This window comes from Geotrypetes seraphini, chromosome 2 (genome assembly GCF_902459505.1).
Source record: "Geotrypetes seraphini chromosome 2, aGeoSer1.1, whole genome shotgun sequence".
Classification (NCBI taxonomy): Eukaryota; Metazoa; Chordata; class Amphibia; order Gymnophiona; family Dermophiidae; genus Geotrypetes; species Geotrypetes seraphini.
In genome coordinates, this window is record NC_047085.1 from 265,119,170 (window position 1) to 265,134,848 (window position 15,679).

Below are 15,679 nucleotides of genomic sequence, written 5' to 3' on the forward strand. Positions count from 1 at the left end.
AAAAGAAGGCACTGTGCACCAAGAAACACTAACCTCCGCAAATCTAATGAATGCAAAGCCTAAAGTTCAGAAAATCTTCTTGCTGAGGTTACAGCTACCAGGAAGAGTGACTTGACTGTCAAATCAATCGGCAGCGGTTGGGATGGATTTTTGATTCTTACCGAGAGATGCTTAAGACTCTTGTCTTGGTTGTTGGCGATGAGTGTTCAGTTTCCCCAACATGGAGAAGCAAAAAGGTGCATCTAAGGTGGCTCCCAGTAAGCCAGGGATGGTTCCACTGCTCCGACAAACAACTTTAAAGGGTTTTCAAGCAATGACTGGATCCACGGCTGTCGTTCCTCTGCTTCGTGGAGCATTGTGAGCTCTAGCAGCAGCACTGCAAAGGCATTGCTTAACCCTTAACAACGAACTGAACCCTTCAACTTGGAGAGGACTCCATGGAAGCAGAGCAACGACCCAGTCCAAAAGGCAGATGGCCAGGATTTGGAGCAACGGCTGAGGAACCTGCCATTAGCAGTTTCCACCCCCAGAAAAAGGAGCCATTTTGAAGAGGATAATGCAGCCTGTCTCTGGTGGGTTAATAATGGAGGAACTCCATTTTCAGTTGGGAATACAAGTTCCTTCCAGAGGAGTTTTGAAGAAATTGGAAAGACCTGCAGTGATAACAATGGAAGTATTATGGGAGTCTTTACACAAGTTAAACTCTTCTGTTATATCTTTGGGCTAGATTCACAAAGCAAACTGATCATGTACCGATTGGTTTGTGACCCCATTGCGACCAGATTTCCCTCCAGCCTGATTCACTAAACTATCCTGCGATCCGCTTCCAATCTGTGCACGCAAATGAAGGGAAACGCATGCAAAGTACACAGGGACGCGATTCACCAACCAAATTTTTAAAACTGACTGGGCTGGCCGATTAACCCAAGAAGCGACTGCTGGGGACCAGTCGCAAACGTCTTTCCGACTCTCCAGCTACATTGAAGCCCTGCTCGCTGCCCTGCTCTCTGCTGCCCCGAATCTCTCCTGCCTGCTCTGCCCCGAATCGCCACCCTGCTCATCCCCGGATCTCTCCTGCCTGCCTCCCAGAGTCTCTCCTGCCCTTTCCTGCTAGCCTGTGGTTTTAACAAGCGGGTTTAAAGCAGGTTAAAACCATGGACTTGCTGGGCTAAAAAGTAAAAAAAAAAAAAGTTGCGGCTCGGACGGCCATGCGCAGACCATTTACAGATGGTCTGCGCATGTGTCAGGATCACACACCAGCAATCTGTGCCGTCAGATGGGGGTGTTCCTCCAATCACCCCCATCTGCATATTGGAGATTGAAGAATCCATTGGACCTGCCCAGATCGGTCCCGATTGGGTAGGTTCGTGAATCTATCCCTTTGTTGATTAAAAAACATGAGGAAGTTTGTGTCTTGTCTCAATCTGTTGCAAAACAATCTCAAGTGCTATAAGAATTGTCAACTAAAGTGTGTACTGTGGAAGGAAAATGTGAGGAGATTAAAACAACTCTCTCAAGTCATTGTTAAAGATCAAGCTTTAGTATATAGTAAACTGGAACATAATGGAAAATCTGTCCAAACATAATAATTTACATTTTTTTAATTTCCCTAAGTCACCTTTAGCGACTCCTATTGATATGGTTAAGAAATACTGTATGGAAGTTTTAATGATCCCTTCTGAATCTTTGTCCCCAATTATGAGGGCTTATTATTTAATCCTGAGAAATTCAGAAAGTGGTAACAGCAAACATCATGATCAAACAAATCTTGGCATAACTAGATTTTTCTGAGTCTTCTATGGAAATAGTGACAGAAAACCACTTTGATTGCAACTATAACTTTAGGAGATGGACTGCAACAATATATTGCATCTAGGACATTCCATAGCAAGTGATCTAGAGCTCTCCACCTCATCTTCACGGATTCTGATGAAACTTTGTATGCTGAATCTTACATGACCCATAAGAACTCTGGTAAAGTTTAAGATCTGCCAGTGGAATACTTGTGGTTATATTGCTCTTTGTTTGATACCATACTATGACCATGTACAATATATCCATGCACAATGTTGGGAACTTTGAGTCAAAATATTTCCTTGGCCACTGAAGCAAAATCAATGAAACTTTGCAATCTTATACAACTTTTTAGGATCCATTCAATGGAACCAATGCGGATTTTCATTTTTTGAAACTGAGGTACGCACAAAGCCTCAAAGTGGGCTGAAAAAATGGACCATGCTCAAAAAGTTCAGCATTCTGTGGCTCCTGTAATAATGAAGCTATCTCTGTCAAATTTTGTCTGTTATTTTGTGACATGACTTTTTCTTAAATATATAATTTCAACTTATTAGCTAATATCGCTACTTTATAATTTCAATGTGAAGTTTGTGTTTTTTCAAAAAAATGTCAAATTGGGTATTTTTAACCAGCGTTTACAATAAAATAATATTCTGGAAACATTTTCAAACTAACTCTATTCCTTTGGTTGACCTCAATAAACATGATTTACAAAAAAAAAAAAAAAAGAAAGAATATGTTTCAGACCCCCTGAAAAAGTTGCCTTTATTATTCATAGCAAACTGCCTGAAAATAAGGGTTAATGGTCAATAAAAATGCTATAGACTTACAGCAAAGTTTATGATACATATTTGTTTGACACAGATGCTAACATCAGTTCTATAAATATAGGAAGCTCTGCATAGGTTTATTATGTTGTTTTTGATTTAATGAGCAGTACATGTATGAGTTTAGCATATTTCTATTTACCATTTGTACTAGGTAGACAATATTATTGGGATAATTTTTGTCTTCAAGCCCAACATATTTTCAATAATTTTTCCCTTTTGTATTGGATTCATATTAATTTGTGATTTATCAATTAATTTTAAATGGATACATCTGAATTGAATGCTGATGACAGTTCTTCACTAGCAGCATGATCATTGGAAGAAAACAATCAAAGTGTCACAGCTTAAATTTTATTGTAAAAAAGTTGGGCTCAAATTGGTATACAAAATATCAGCTGATGAAATCAATCTAATGGATCAAGACCAAATCAATTGGTAACTGTATCTTTAGACACAGAGAAAGCGTCTGACAGAACTGAATGAGAATTTATTTTTTATACTTTACATTGGTTTGGTTTAAACTCAAAATTTATCAATATGATTACGATTTTTTATATAACAACCCATAAGCATCTATCTCAGTTAAAGAAACCCTTTCCAATTTCTTCTCTCTAAAAAGAGGTACAAAACAAGGTTGTCCATTATCCCCACTTTTATTTAACTTGGCCCTTGAACCTCTAGCTATTGCTATACGAACCAATCCTAACATTAAAGGCGTGTCACTGCAAGAGGAATTTTATAAACTTTCTATTTACACTGATGACATTTTATTATATACAATAGTAGACTTTTTACCTTAACTACTCAATTGTATAAAATTCTTTTTCCAACATCTCTGGCTACTAAATCAATGCCTCTTACCCCATATGTAATGAAACACCATATCTCTGTATATCCATTTCAATGGGAACCTCATAAAACAAAATATTTCGGTATTTGGTAAAGTAACTATTAATAAAACCATGAAACTAAACTAACTGTATAATCTGCTTGACTACTTCCATTCTAAACTCCTGGTCTCCATTATTTTTATCATGGTGGGGTAGAACTGAATGATTTAGCACCGGGTTCCCCAAAAACGTGCAGTGCAGTGCGTTACAGGAGAGAGGCGGCCCCCTTCTGGGGTAGAACTGAAGCCATCAAGACAATATTAGCTCCTAAAATCAATTTTATATTAAAGTATGATACCCTTTCCCTTCCCTAACAGCCTTTATATGGCAAGCAATTATCAAAAGAAGTGGGTGATAGAGTACAACAGCTTTATGTAGAATCGGTATGCTGCCCTAAAGTGGAGGAGATGAGAGCATCCAAGGGAGAGGAAAGACCAAAGCTTGAAATCCCTAAAATTGCTGGAACCATGACCACTAGGAGGCGTAAGGTAGTGGGGGTTGGTGATTCCCTTCTGAGGAGTACAGAAGCGTCCATCTGCAGACCAGATGTGTCCTGGGAGGTATGCTGTCTACCTGGTGCTACTATTCAAGACATTACAGAGAGATTGCAAAGACTCATCAAGCCAGATGACTATATTATCCGATGCTGTTCATCCACATTGGCACCAATGATACTGCCAGGTACCCCTGCAAACGTATCAAAAGTGACTTTGTGGCTCTGGGAAAGAAGGTGAAACAGTTAGGTGTGCAGATTGTATTCTCGTCCATCCTCACTGCTGAGGGTAAGGACCAGGGCAGAGAAGCAAGCATCCTGGAGATGAATATGTGGCTACATGGATGGTGTTGTCGAGAGTTTTTTTTGCTTCCTGGGCCATAGGATGATTTTCCAAGGGCTGCTGAGCAGGGATGGTATTCATCAAAGAAGGGAAGAAGTGTCTTTGTCAGCAGACTGGCTAATCTACTGAAGAGGGCTCTCTAATCTAATCTTTGGTTTATATACCGGGTCATCTCCCAGTGAAACTTGACTTGGTTCACATATAATTAAGACTAGAGTACAAAGCAGAAAACATAGGAGAAGGAAGTACTAATTAAAAACTAAAGTACATAAGAAAAGCATAAGAAAAATAACTATAATATTATCATTTTGTTGAGGCTGTAGTTAAACCATTTAAAAATTGCGAGAACAACAAAGTTTTCAGGAATTTACGAAATAATTGCAGCTGGCCTAAAAGCCTAATGGAGTCGGGAAGTTCATTCCAGATCTCTACAAACTTGAAAACAAAAGATCAACTGAGCTTCCCATCCATTTAATTCCCTTAAAGGAAGGGAAGGCTAACATATCTTTGTGTGTTTCTCAAATGGCAAAGTCTAAGGGTATTCCAACATAAGGGGACAAAAGGATCACATATTCCATAGAGAAGCTTGAAGATTATGGCTGAATAACTACATAAATAAAACCAATCTGACTTACGGCGCATTCCAAAAATCAATTTAAACCGCTCTGTTTGACAAATTCATCTCCTAAACAGAAATCTCTCCACTCTCAAGGATATATTCCCTATCTTTCACGATGCAATTTAATATCCTCTCTCTATTTTCTTATGTAACCCTCATTCTTGCCTCCTGTAATTCGCTGATTGTCCAGCCTTCTTTGAATGTAAACCGCCTAGAAGTCTCTCGACTATGGCGGTATAGAAGAATAAAGTTATTATTATTATCAAAGCTCCCAGGTGAGTATAAGCCCTCAGGTAAGTAATCACTGAATACCTCTACACAGATGGGAAAAGGGGGCAGTATCTGGAAAGAAGTATATATTAATGCTCGACGTATGGGAAACAAGATTCTGGATCTAGAAGCAGTGATGGAAGAAGATGAGTTGAATATAGTGGCGATCACAGAGACATGGTTCACAGAGAACCATGACTGGGATGTAGTTATACCGGGCTATAATCTGTTCAGGAAAGACAGGGTAGGAAGAAAAGGAGGGGGGTATAGAGTTATATGTTAAAGATCATATTAAAGACACACAATAGCAGGATCTGTAGGGCAAGGAAGAGGCACTGTGGACCAGTTTGGAAAGAGGGAATGGTAAATATATTTACATTGGTGTGATATACAGGGTGACAAATCTTTAGTAAATAAAGGTAAGAGGAAAAGAAGGCCTCTTTAGTTCTCAAAAGTAGTAGCTAAGAAATAAGAGGTTAGCTTTCATAAAACTACGAAAGACTGCAGAAAGAGAAGACAGGCTAAAATATCTGGAAAAGTTAAGAGAGGCTGGTCAAGAAGTCAGGAAAGCAAAGATACAAATGGAAGAAAAAATAGCTAACACGGTAAAATGGGGAGACAAAAATTTTTTTTAGATATCAAGCCCAATCAATATAAGGGAAGAAAAATTACTTAATAAGTTTAAAAGTCTCCTGAAAAGCTGGCTTATGAGTTATGCAAATTTTATATATTCAGGATGTGTGTTAGAGTACTAGTAATGCTGATAGGTGAAAATTGAGCAGGTAACCTTTTCCCCATCCTATTGTTTCATCGCCTCACCCTTTTTATTTGTTTATAAACTGTATTTAACCCTTTATTTTTTATTTTTTACCTTCTGTGTTTGGTTGGTCTAAAGTTGTTTTAACCGTCTGGTTTGATTAATGTGCTTTTCTTTTTACCCCAATTTTATCATAATTTGTAAATCAAATTGAATTACGATTTTGCGATCAAATCAAATTTTTATTAAACTTGAAACTTGATAGGAAAGTACAAAAGTGGCACTGTGAGACTGTGATTGTTAACACTCTTTTTGCCATTATGAATTTGAGATTTTGCCATCTTCATTAGTCAATATAAATTAAATTACCCCTCCCCCCTTTACAAAACTGTGTGGCAAAAACTCTGAAGCCTTTAAATCTCTATGGGCTTCAGGGCAGTTGCTAGTGCAGCTTTGTAAAAGTGGGGGTAAGTTAATCAAATTAGTACCTGCAAGATTGAGATAAGAACTTAATCTTCCCATAATTCCAATCATCTTCCTTCTGGAATAAGGGCATATAAGCCTTGATAAGTGGTTATTCTCCCCTAACTGTGAGTTGTGCAGAAGGCATCATCTACATTTCTCAGCTCTACCTCCTTTACTGGGTTGTACTGTATTTCCTCAGTTTATACAGTTGATAACCACTATAATAGGAGAAATAAGAAGGAGGGATATTTTTTTTTATTCAGATCTATTACCACATGCAAGTACAGTCATGGAATCCAAAATGTAATCTCCATTATTACATTACATTAGTGATGTAATAATGAAGGGGAGGAAATATGTAGAAGCCAATAAAGAAAAGGCTGAATTGATTAACAAATATTTCTGTTTTGTTTTCACAGCTGAAGATCTGGGAGTGGGACCACAGAAGACAAATGTGAATAGGGATGGTGGACTGGTAGACCCCGATTGATTTTCAGAGAGTTGTGTTCATAAGGAGCTAGCTAAATTAAAGGTAGATAAAGTGATGGGTCCGGATGGTGTACATCTAAATGTGCTGAAGGAACTTAGGGAAATTCTGGTGGCTCTGCTGACTGGTATAATAAACATTGTGCATCTTTGTACATACCAGTCTGCAGTTTGTTTTTTGGCTCTGCTGACTGACCTTTTCAATGCTTCTCTAGAGTCAGGAGTGGTACCAGAGGACTGGAGAAGGGTGGAAGTGGTCCCTCTACACAAAAGTGGAAGTAAGGAAGAAGTAGGGAATTACAGGCCAGTAAGTCTGACTTTTGTGGCAAGCAAACTAATGGAAACACTTCTAAAACAGAGAATGGTGAAATTTCTGGATTCCTGTGGATTATAGGACCAGAGGCAACATGGATTCACTAGACTAGGTCTTGTCACACAAATATGATCAATTTCTTTGACTGGGTGATCAGAGAACTAAGTAGAGGGAGTGCACTAGATGTAGTGTATTTAGATTTTAGCAAAGACTTGACAGTGTACCACAGATAGCTAATAAATAAACTGGGTGCTCTTGGGATGGGTCAGGAACTGGTTAGAATATTTTGTACAATTCTGGAGACTGCATCTTCAAAAAGATATAAAATGGATGCATTTGGTCCAAAGGAAGGCTACTAAAATGGTGGGTGGTCTTCATAATAAGGTGTATGGGGACAGACTTAAAGATTTTAATATGTTTACTTTAAGAGGAAAGGCGGGATAGGGGAGATATGATAGAGACATTTAAATACCTATGTGGCATAAATGTGCACGAGTCAATTCTCTTTCCCAACCAGTACGACACTGTTTACTTTAGCTTATCTTCAAGAGATGTCTCAATTTATTTTTTTTGCACTACAAAAGTGCAAACTAGAAGATAATGGACTGGTTCCAACTACCCTTAAAGGCTTAGAAAGAGGCAGCTTCCACAACAAAAAGTTAAAGCATCTTAAATACAAAACAACTGAGCATCTCTACCTACCTGTGTGCATGTCATAATCGGCCTGGTAATTATATGGATCATATTGGCCTTGAACCTGTTAAAAATAAATAAATAGGATTGAAATCTCATACAATAGGTCAACCAACTTTCTCACATGCATTACAAGGCACATTGGAACAAGTAGTAGTAAGTCTAGATACGAGTAAAAGGATGTTACATACATAAAATGACTCAGCTGTACACAGAAAGGTAGCATTTATTTCTATGCAATCTGTGTGTAAGTGCTTCCAGGACATAATTTAGGAGGAGTACTTTATAAGATATATATTGCGCACAAGAGGAGGATAATTTTATACTTGTATTTATAAAACAACTCCTTAAGAGGCAAAAATTGCAACTACAAAGAAATTGAGGACCTTTACACATGCCCTGGAGCAGGCACAAAATGTCCATATCTATAATTTCTACATACGCATGTAGATCAGCATATTTTGTGATTTACGTGTGTCCTAATCTGTGATTCGCTCCATAAATGCCTATCAAAGTACATGCCATCATCTCAAAAGAACACTGTTTTATGCCCCCTCCTTCCCCAACAGTAGAGACATGCTCATAAGAACATAAGAGAGTTGCCATACTGGGACAGACCAAAAATCCATCAAGCCCAGTATCCTATTTCCAATAATGGCCAACCCAGCTCACAAGTATCTGGCAAGATCCCAAACAATAAAGCAGATTTTATGCTGCCTATCCTTGGAATAAGCAGTGGATTTCCCCAAGGTCATCTTAATAATAGCTTATGGACGTTTCTTTTAGGAAATTATCCAAAACCTTTTTAAAACTAACTTTAACCTAACTGCTTTTATCACATTCTCTGGGATGAAGTTCCAGAGTTTAATTACATGTTAGTGAAGAAATATTTTATCCAGTTTGTTTTAAATCTACCACTTAATATATTTAAAAATGCACACTTACAGTACACATGGCTTAAAGCAGATTTAAGTCTGTGCTAGAACATTTGTGCTACTGGGGGTTGTTCTAGAAGTCTTATCTTACAGCCTATAAGCAAGACTAATACACAGAGCTTCTTCCTTACCCTGTAATTCTGTTGCTTTAACTAACCAAGACTAGGATATACAGCCAGTCCCTAGGTTAAGAATGTCCGACTTATGTCGAACTCGTACTTACTAACCAGGGTCCTGCTTCTCCCTTCTGTGCCAACGCACCCCTCTTTCTCCCTTTCTGTCCCAACGCAACCCTCGTCATCCTTCCCTCCCTCTATTCTGTGTCCCAAATTCATGCATCCCCGCCTCCAATGAGTGTTTACCTCCTCTAACTTGCTCCCTCCTCTTCACAAAGCCAAGAGCAGTGGCTCCTGCACATTTCTGACCTGGAAGCCTTCCCCTGACGAGAGAGGGAAGGTTTTCGGGTCAGTCATGGGCAGCATGTAGGAACTGCAGCCTTGTGAATAGAAGTGCAGCTGGGAGGAAGGAGTTGGCCAGAACAGCAGTGTGTACCAAGGTGGGGAGCGGTTCACCCTGGGTGCAGCCAGTGTCATTAACTTCTTCTGGCAGTGGCAGCATTCAGAATTCGCTGCTCTGCCGGTGTTGGACCTTCCTTTCTGCCAGGTCCTGACAGGGAAGGGGGAGGGGGGGAGCAGAAAAATGCTGCACCCAACTGGGGAGAGAGAGGTAGAAAGGGAAAATAAAGATCAGGGAAGGGACAGGAAAGGAAAGACCATAGGGGAGGGAGGGAGTGAAAGGAATGAGAGGCAATACCAGACCAGGGGGAGGGAGATATGCCAGGGCATGGGGGGAGGAAAGGTAAGGTGTGGAGGCACAGGGGAGCAGTGGAGGAAAGAAAAGGCCTTGTGCAGGTGAAGAGGCTTAGGAGAGCAGTGGAGAAGAAGAAAGGCCTGGTCTGGAGGCACACAACTGTGGAGAAGGAGGAGAAGAAAGGCACAGCTCAGAACCGGGGTAAGTGAAACCTCCTATCTTTTCTATTTAAACTACAGTACTTTATTTTGAGGGCTGTTTAATGTTTTTATAGACTGTGTACTGTTCAGAAGAACATAAATACATAGATTCTTACATGATCTGAGTTATGTACAAATTCAACTTAAGAACTGTTTCAAAAATGGAACTCGTTCTTAACCAGGGACTGCCTATAGTTATACAAGGCTATCTATTCAGGAAAGAAAGGGTAGAAGAGAGAATAATATTTTCCATCTGTTGTGATTGTTAACACTCTTTTTGCCATTATGAATTTGAGATTTTGCCATCTTCATTAGTCAATATAAATTAAATTACCCCTCCCCCCCTTTACAAAACTGTGTGGCAAAAACTCTGAAGCCTTTAAATCTCTATGGGCTTCAGGGCAGTTGCTAGTGCAGCTTTGTAAAAGTGGGGGTAAGTTAATCAAATTAGTACCTGCAAGATTGAGATAAGAACTTAATCTTCCCATAATTCCAATCATCTTCCTTCTGGAATAAGGGCATATAAGCCTTGATAAGTGGTTATTCTCCCCTAACTGTGAGCTGTGCAGAAGGCATCATCTACATTTCTCAGCTCCACCTCCTTTACTGGGTTGTACTGTATTTCCTCAGTTTATACAGTTGATAACCACTATAATAGGAGAAATAAGAAGGAGGGATATTTTTTTTTATTCAGATGTATTACCACATGCAAGTACAGTCATGGAATCCAAAATGTAATCTCCATTATTACATTACATTAGTGATTTCTATTCCGCCATTACCTTGCGGTTCAAGGCGGATTACAAAAGGAGTTATCTGGCCATTAGAACTTATAAAACTTTTTGTAATAATAAATTCTAATTGCCCAAAAGCATTTTTTAAAATTACACAACATGGCATAACAGTGAATAATTATAACATATCCATTATAAGTGCATAAATCGACATTAGGACTTTGCCTCTCAACACTGCGTCTAGTTCTACTACTACCAATCTCATACCTTTGTTAGAATGATCACTGTAGATATGATGTCACTTTACTCAGAGGCTCGCCCCAAACTCTCAGCCAACTGTAACATAACTTGTCCCTAAACCTTTCTCACCCTTGTTTATTACATAAGATTATTCTTGTGTCTTTATTCCCAATCATCCATTCTATCTCCTCTTCCACTGTACACCGAACTCCAGATGGGCTGTACAGCGGAACCACCTTCCTCTTTTTTAACTACGCGATAAGCAGAAATACTGATTTACTGAGCTTCTTCTAGAAATAGTTCAGGAGATAAAAACGGTTAAGAGACGAAGCACTACTGCATTCTTACCTCCCCATAGTCGTCGTTAGGATAAGACATGCTGCGCGGTTATGAAGGGGCACACACGCCGGCGGAAAACAGCAAAGAAAGATCCGGCGCGAGAAACAAACACAACTTCCAGTCGGAAGCTCTGGCGGCGCAAAGTAAAATGCGCAATTTCCGGTCTGAAGTCCATCTTAACGTTAGAGGTCGTCGATTCTAGTGTCAACGCCACATGGTCCTTCCGATTGGCTAATAGAGGTGCTTCTCTGATGATTTCCACCCCTGTCTCATATTTTGCTTCCTAGTAGTTTAGCTCCATCCTGATTGGTTAATGGCTGTTGCTTAAAGTTGTCTGATTGGACAGCTTGAGCTTCCCTGTCTGTTGCTACGGTTCCCGGAAGGGACGCCTCCTTTGCCCGTGGGCGGTCTTGTGATGGGCGGTAGGATGGAGGAAGAAGGTGTTGCTGATGGGTCTGCGGGTGGCTTTCAGTTTTCTGGGTTCGGTGGTTGCGGAATCGGTGGCGGGACAGTACCGGAGACAGCCGAGTCCGATCCCCTGCATTACCTTCATTTGTTGTGGGAGAGGGAGCCGCTAGGAGGCGGGACCGGGAATCCTGGCCGGGAGCGCGCAGCCTCCCCTTCTCCTGCTGCGACGCTCCTGGTGCAGCGAATCTGCAGGAGAGTGAACGCGGGACGGCTACGAAGCGCCAGGCTGTATCGCCGGAGCCAAAACCCGCTGGGCAAGGACTTGCACGGTGCGTGCATTATTGTAGCATTTTCGCTGTACGATCCGTTCTGTCTCTTACTATGTCGCCTGCCTAGTTACATAATTTAAGTTGCACATTGCATTCGTTTATTTCATTTTGGAGCCAGTGTAAAGCTTTTACACTGGCCGCGTATTAAATACCAATATTTGGGGTTTGCAGTAGTTATCACATTGGGCTACCTAATTTATATGTGTTTTACTCCTAAATTCTGCTAGTTTCATTTTAGGTTGCTAATAATCAAAGTTAACAGTAAAATAGCATGTCTTTAATGGTAGCCCATATTAATAACACCACCACCCCTTAATGTGCATTAAGTGAAAAGTTAAAATCTATACAGTGGCGTACCTAGGGTATGTGGCACCCGGGGCCCATCATTTTTTGACCCCCCCCCCATGTAAAAAAATATTTTTTGTAATGACTATGAAACGGAATAAATGGTCAGAATAGAAACAGGCAGTGAAAATTTTCTTATATTCCAAACATAACATAAATTATGTCTGAATTGTCATGACATCAGAAGTACATATAGAGTAGTTGCAGGTGATACTTGGGACAGTTCTGATTGTGTTAGTTCGATTTTATGTGTTTTTTGAATAGAAGGGTTTTTATTTCTTTTTGAAGGTTTTGCAGTCTGTGGTCGATGTCAATTGGTTGTAGAGTTGGGGGTCGAGTGTTGCAGCTAGAATGGCTAGGAGGTTGTCGAACAGTTTTTTTCTTTTGACGTTTTTGGTTGGAGGGTGTGTGAATGATGCGTGAGTTCTCCTATGTCTGTTTGAAGTGGATTGAATTATTTAGCTGAAGAAATTAGTTACCCCCTCATCCCACACACATTAATTCTCTTCCATTATAAAAAAAACATTGATAAGTTCCCAGAAAAAAAATACATTAAAATAAAAAGTGAAAACAAAGGCCCCTACAGATGAGAACATAACATAAGAATAGCCTAACTGGGTCAGACCAATGGTCCATCATACCCAGTAGCCCCAGTCTCATGGTAGCCAATCCAGGACACTAATACCTGGTCAAAACCCAAAGAGTAGCAACATTCCATGCTACCGATCCAGGGCAAGCAGACACTTCCCCCATGTCTTAATAACAGATTATGGACTTTTCCTCCAGGAATTTGTCCAAATCTTTCTTAAAACCAGCTACACTGTCTGCTTTTACCATAACTTCTGGCCACTTCATTTTTAAGTTTAGATCTTTCCTTTCAAACAGAGACCTTGCTAGATGTCAAATACAGCACAAGGTAACTTCACATGGACTTAGCTGTGCAGGAAATGTGAATCTCCTCATATACCCACCATATAGTGCAAAAATGTGCAAAGGTCTGGTTTTTTCTTTCGATCACTACATAGCCTAATGCCACACAAGCAGCGCTGTTACAAACATATTCTGTAGATAACAAAGTTTCCTTCCTTGGACCAGAAGGAGATACTGATAAACCACTGGAAGACATCCCAAAACAACCCCCCTTGTAGGCCTGTTCCCCCCCTTGAAGGCCTGTTCCCCCCCTTGAAGGCCTGTTCCCCCCCTTGAAGGCCTGTTCCCCCCCTTGAAGGCCTGTTCCCCCCCTTGAAGGCCTGCACCCCCTTGAAGGCCTGCACCCCCTTGAAGGCCTGCACCCCCCCCCGAAGGCCTGCACCCCCCCCGAAGGCCTGCACCCCCCCCGAAGGCCTATCCCACCCTTGAAGGCCTGCCTGCCCCCCCTTGAAGACCTGCCTGCCCCACCTTGAAGGCCTGTCCCTCCCCCTTGAAGGCCTGTACCCCTTGAAGGTCTGCACACCCCCTTGAAGGCCTGTCCCCCCCCTTGAAGGCCTGCCTCCCCCCTTGAAGGCCTGTCCCCCCTTGAAGGCCTGCCTGCCTGCCTGTCACCCCCCTCCCCCTTGAAATCCTGCCTGCCCGCCCGCCCCACCCTGAAGGCCTGATGTCCCGACCCACCCCGAAGGACCGCTCGCCCCCCCTGGCCTTCTCGCACCACCTATGAAGCAGCCGCAGCAGGATCGCGACGTCAGCAATACCTGCGCTGTTAGGTGCTGCTTCCTGCGCCGCGGTCCCGCCCCTCCTCTGATGTCAGAGTAGGGGCGGGATTGCGGCGTAGGAAGCAGCGGCCAAGCAGCTCAGAGATCGCTGACGTCGCGATCCTGCTGCGGGCTGCTTCATAGGTGGTGCAGGAATGTCAGTGGGGCGAGCGGTCCTTCGGGGGTGGGGGGGGGACTGAATGGCAAGGCCGGGAGCACCCCCTCAGGGCTGGCACCCGGGGCGGACCGCCCCCTCCGCCCCCCCCCTTGGTAAGCCACTGAATCTATATGCTAACTTTTGGGGCTTTCCCATCATGTTCCTTCCTGTTCAGTGCTGCAAAGAAAAATAGGGTAACTTGCTTGCATAGGCAAGTATGTAAACTGTGATTATTATACTACTTGCAGAAATAAGCTTATGAAATTGTATTTGGTGTCCTGTCCATAGCAATTTTTCAGGCTATATTAGAGGAGATAGGAGGACTTTGATGGAGATAACTTTTCTTTTTTCCAGAGTCAAAAAACAAAGGGCTCCTTTTATCAAGCTGCGCTAAACCGCTAGCCGCTAATGCCTCCCTTGAGCAGGCGGTAGTTTTTAGGCCAGTGCGGGGGTTAACGCATGATGAAAAGTCGCGCGCACTAACCCCACTAGCGCGGCTTGATAAAAGGAGCCCAAAGTGCTTGTCTAGAAAATGACACAGGGACAAATTTTTCCCGTCCCTGCAGGAACCCATTTTCCTGTCCTGGGGAGCTCTTCTCCTATTCCTGCCCCATCTTTGCAAGCTCTGTTCTCATCTGCACAAGCTTCAAACGCTTTAAAATCATAAGTGTTCAAGGCTTGTGCTGTTAAGGCAGAGCTTACAAGGAATGGGACAGGGACAGGGACAGCAACAGCGACAAAACTGGTGGGGATGGGACAGGGAAATATTTGTCTCTGTGTCATTCTCTGTTTGTCCCTTTTATTTTTCTTCCTCTTAATGTGTGCACAAGCACACCCTGAAGAGCAGGCTCTTTCATTTCTGGTGAAACTTTTTATTTTGTCACTTCTTGAGTTTAGATATTGCCCTCTAACTCTGTCCCATATTCACTGGGATTAGTGAAGTTTAGGGCTCCTTTTATCAAGCTGCAGTAGGCAGTTAACGCGTGGAATACCGCGCATTCAACCGCCTGTCGCGCTAGTCGCTAATGCCTCCATTGACGAGGCGTTAGTTTTTGGTGTGCTGCAAAGGTTAGCGCGTGATGAAATGTCCGACGCGCTAACCCCCGTAGCGCACCTTGATAAAAGGAGCCCTTAAAACCTTAAATTTGTCAATCATTTTGGGGGCAAATTTTTAAACTTCCCACGTAAGTGAAATGCACATATACTTTTCACTATATAGACTGTGTTGTATGTTCCACAGAAAACAAACTGTATAATTAGTGTATATGCGTTTTCACCTGCTGTTTGGTGCACATAATTCTTCTGTGATAAAACATGTTTATGCTTCCAAAAAAGCCTATTTTCCATATGGGAATGCTTTTGGAAAAGTTACATATGTAGAATTTGGGAGGAGGGGGGGGGGTGGTCTGTTATACCTTCAAGGTCTCTTAATAATTTTGCTCTGTGTATGTTTTGGTTTTCTCCAGAAAACCTCAGTATTTTCTGCATTTTAGAATAATTTAATTAATTTCTAGGAAAGTTCTGCAAGATCTTGGAGG

At 41.6% G+C, this 15,679-nt stretch overlaps 2 protein-coding genes across 4 annotated transcripts in view; one reads left to right on the top strand and one right to left on the bottom strand.

The window, feature by feature from the left end:
• EIF3L (eukaryotic translation initiation factor 3 subunit L) overlaps window positions 1-11,374 on the bottom strand; it is an 88,846-nt gene extending 77,472 nt beyond the window's left edge. Inside the window, exons 1-3 of one of the 2 annotated variants that reach the window (XM_033929564.1) lie at window positions 11,224-11,354; window positions 10,356-10,550; window positions 7,966-8,020 (exon numbers count right to left, since the gene is read on the bottom strand). In XM_033929564.1, coding sequence (XP_033785455.1) covers window positions 7,966-7,975 — 10 coding nt within the window. In that variant the 5' untranslated portion in view covers window positions 7,976-8,020; window positions 10,356-10,550; window positions 11,224-11,354. Of the gene's footprint in view, window positions 1-7,965; window positions 8,021-10,355; window positions 10,551-11,223 lie in introns of both variants that reach the window. The other variant, XM_033929563.1, reaches the window with a different exon arrangement.
• A 165-nt stretch (window positions 11,375-11,539) lies between these two features.
• Window positions 11,540-15,679, top strand: part of ANKRD54 (ankyrin repeat domain 54) — a 66,683-nt gene continuing 62,543 nt past the window's right edge. Inside the window, exon 1 of one of the 2 annotated variants that reach the window (XM_033929567.1) lies at window positions 11,540-11,951. In XM_033929567.1, coding sequence (XP_033785458.1) covers window positions 11,630-11,951 — 322 coding nt within the window. In that variant the 5' untranslated portion in view covers window positions 11,540-11,629. The remainder of the gene's footprint in view (window positions 11,952-15,679) is intronic. The other variant, XM_033929566.1, reaches the window with a different exon arrangement.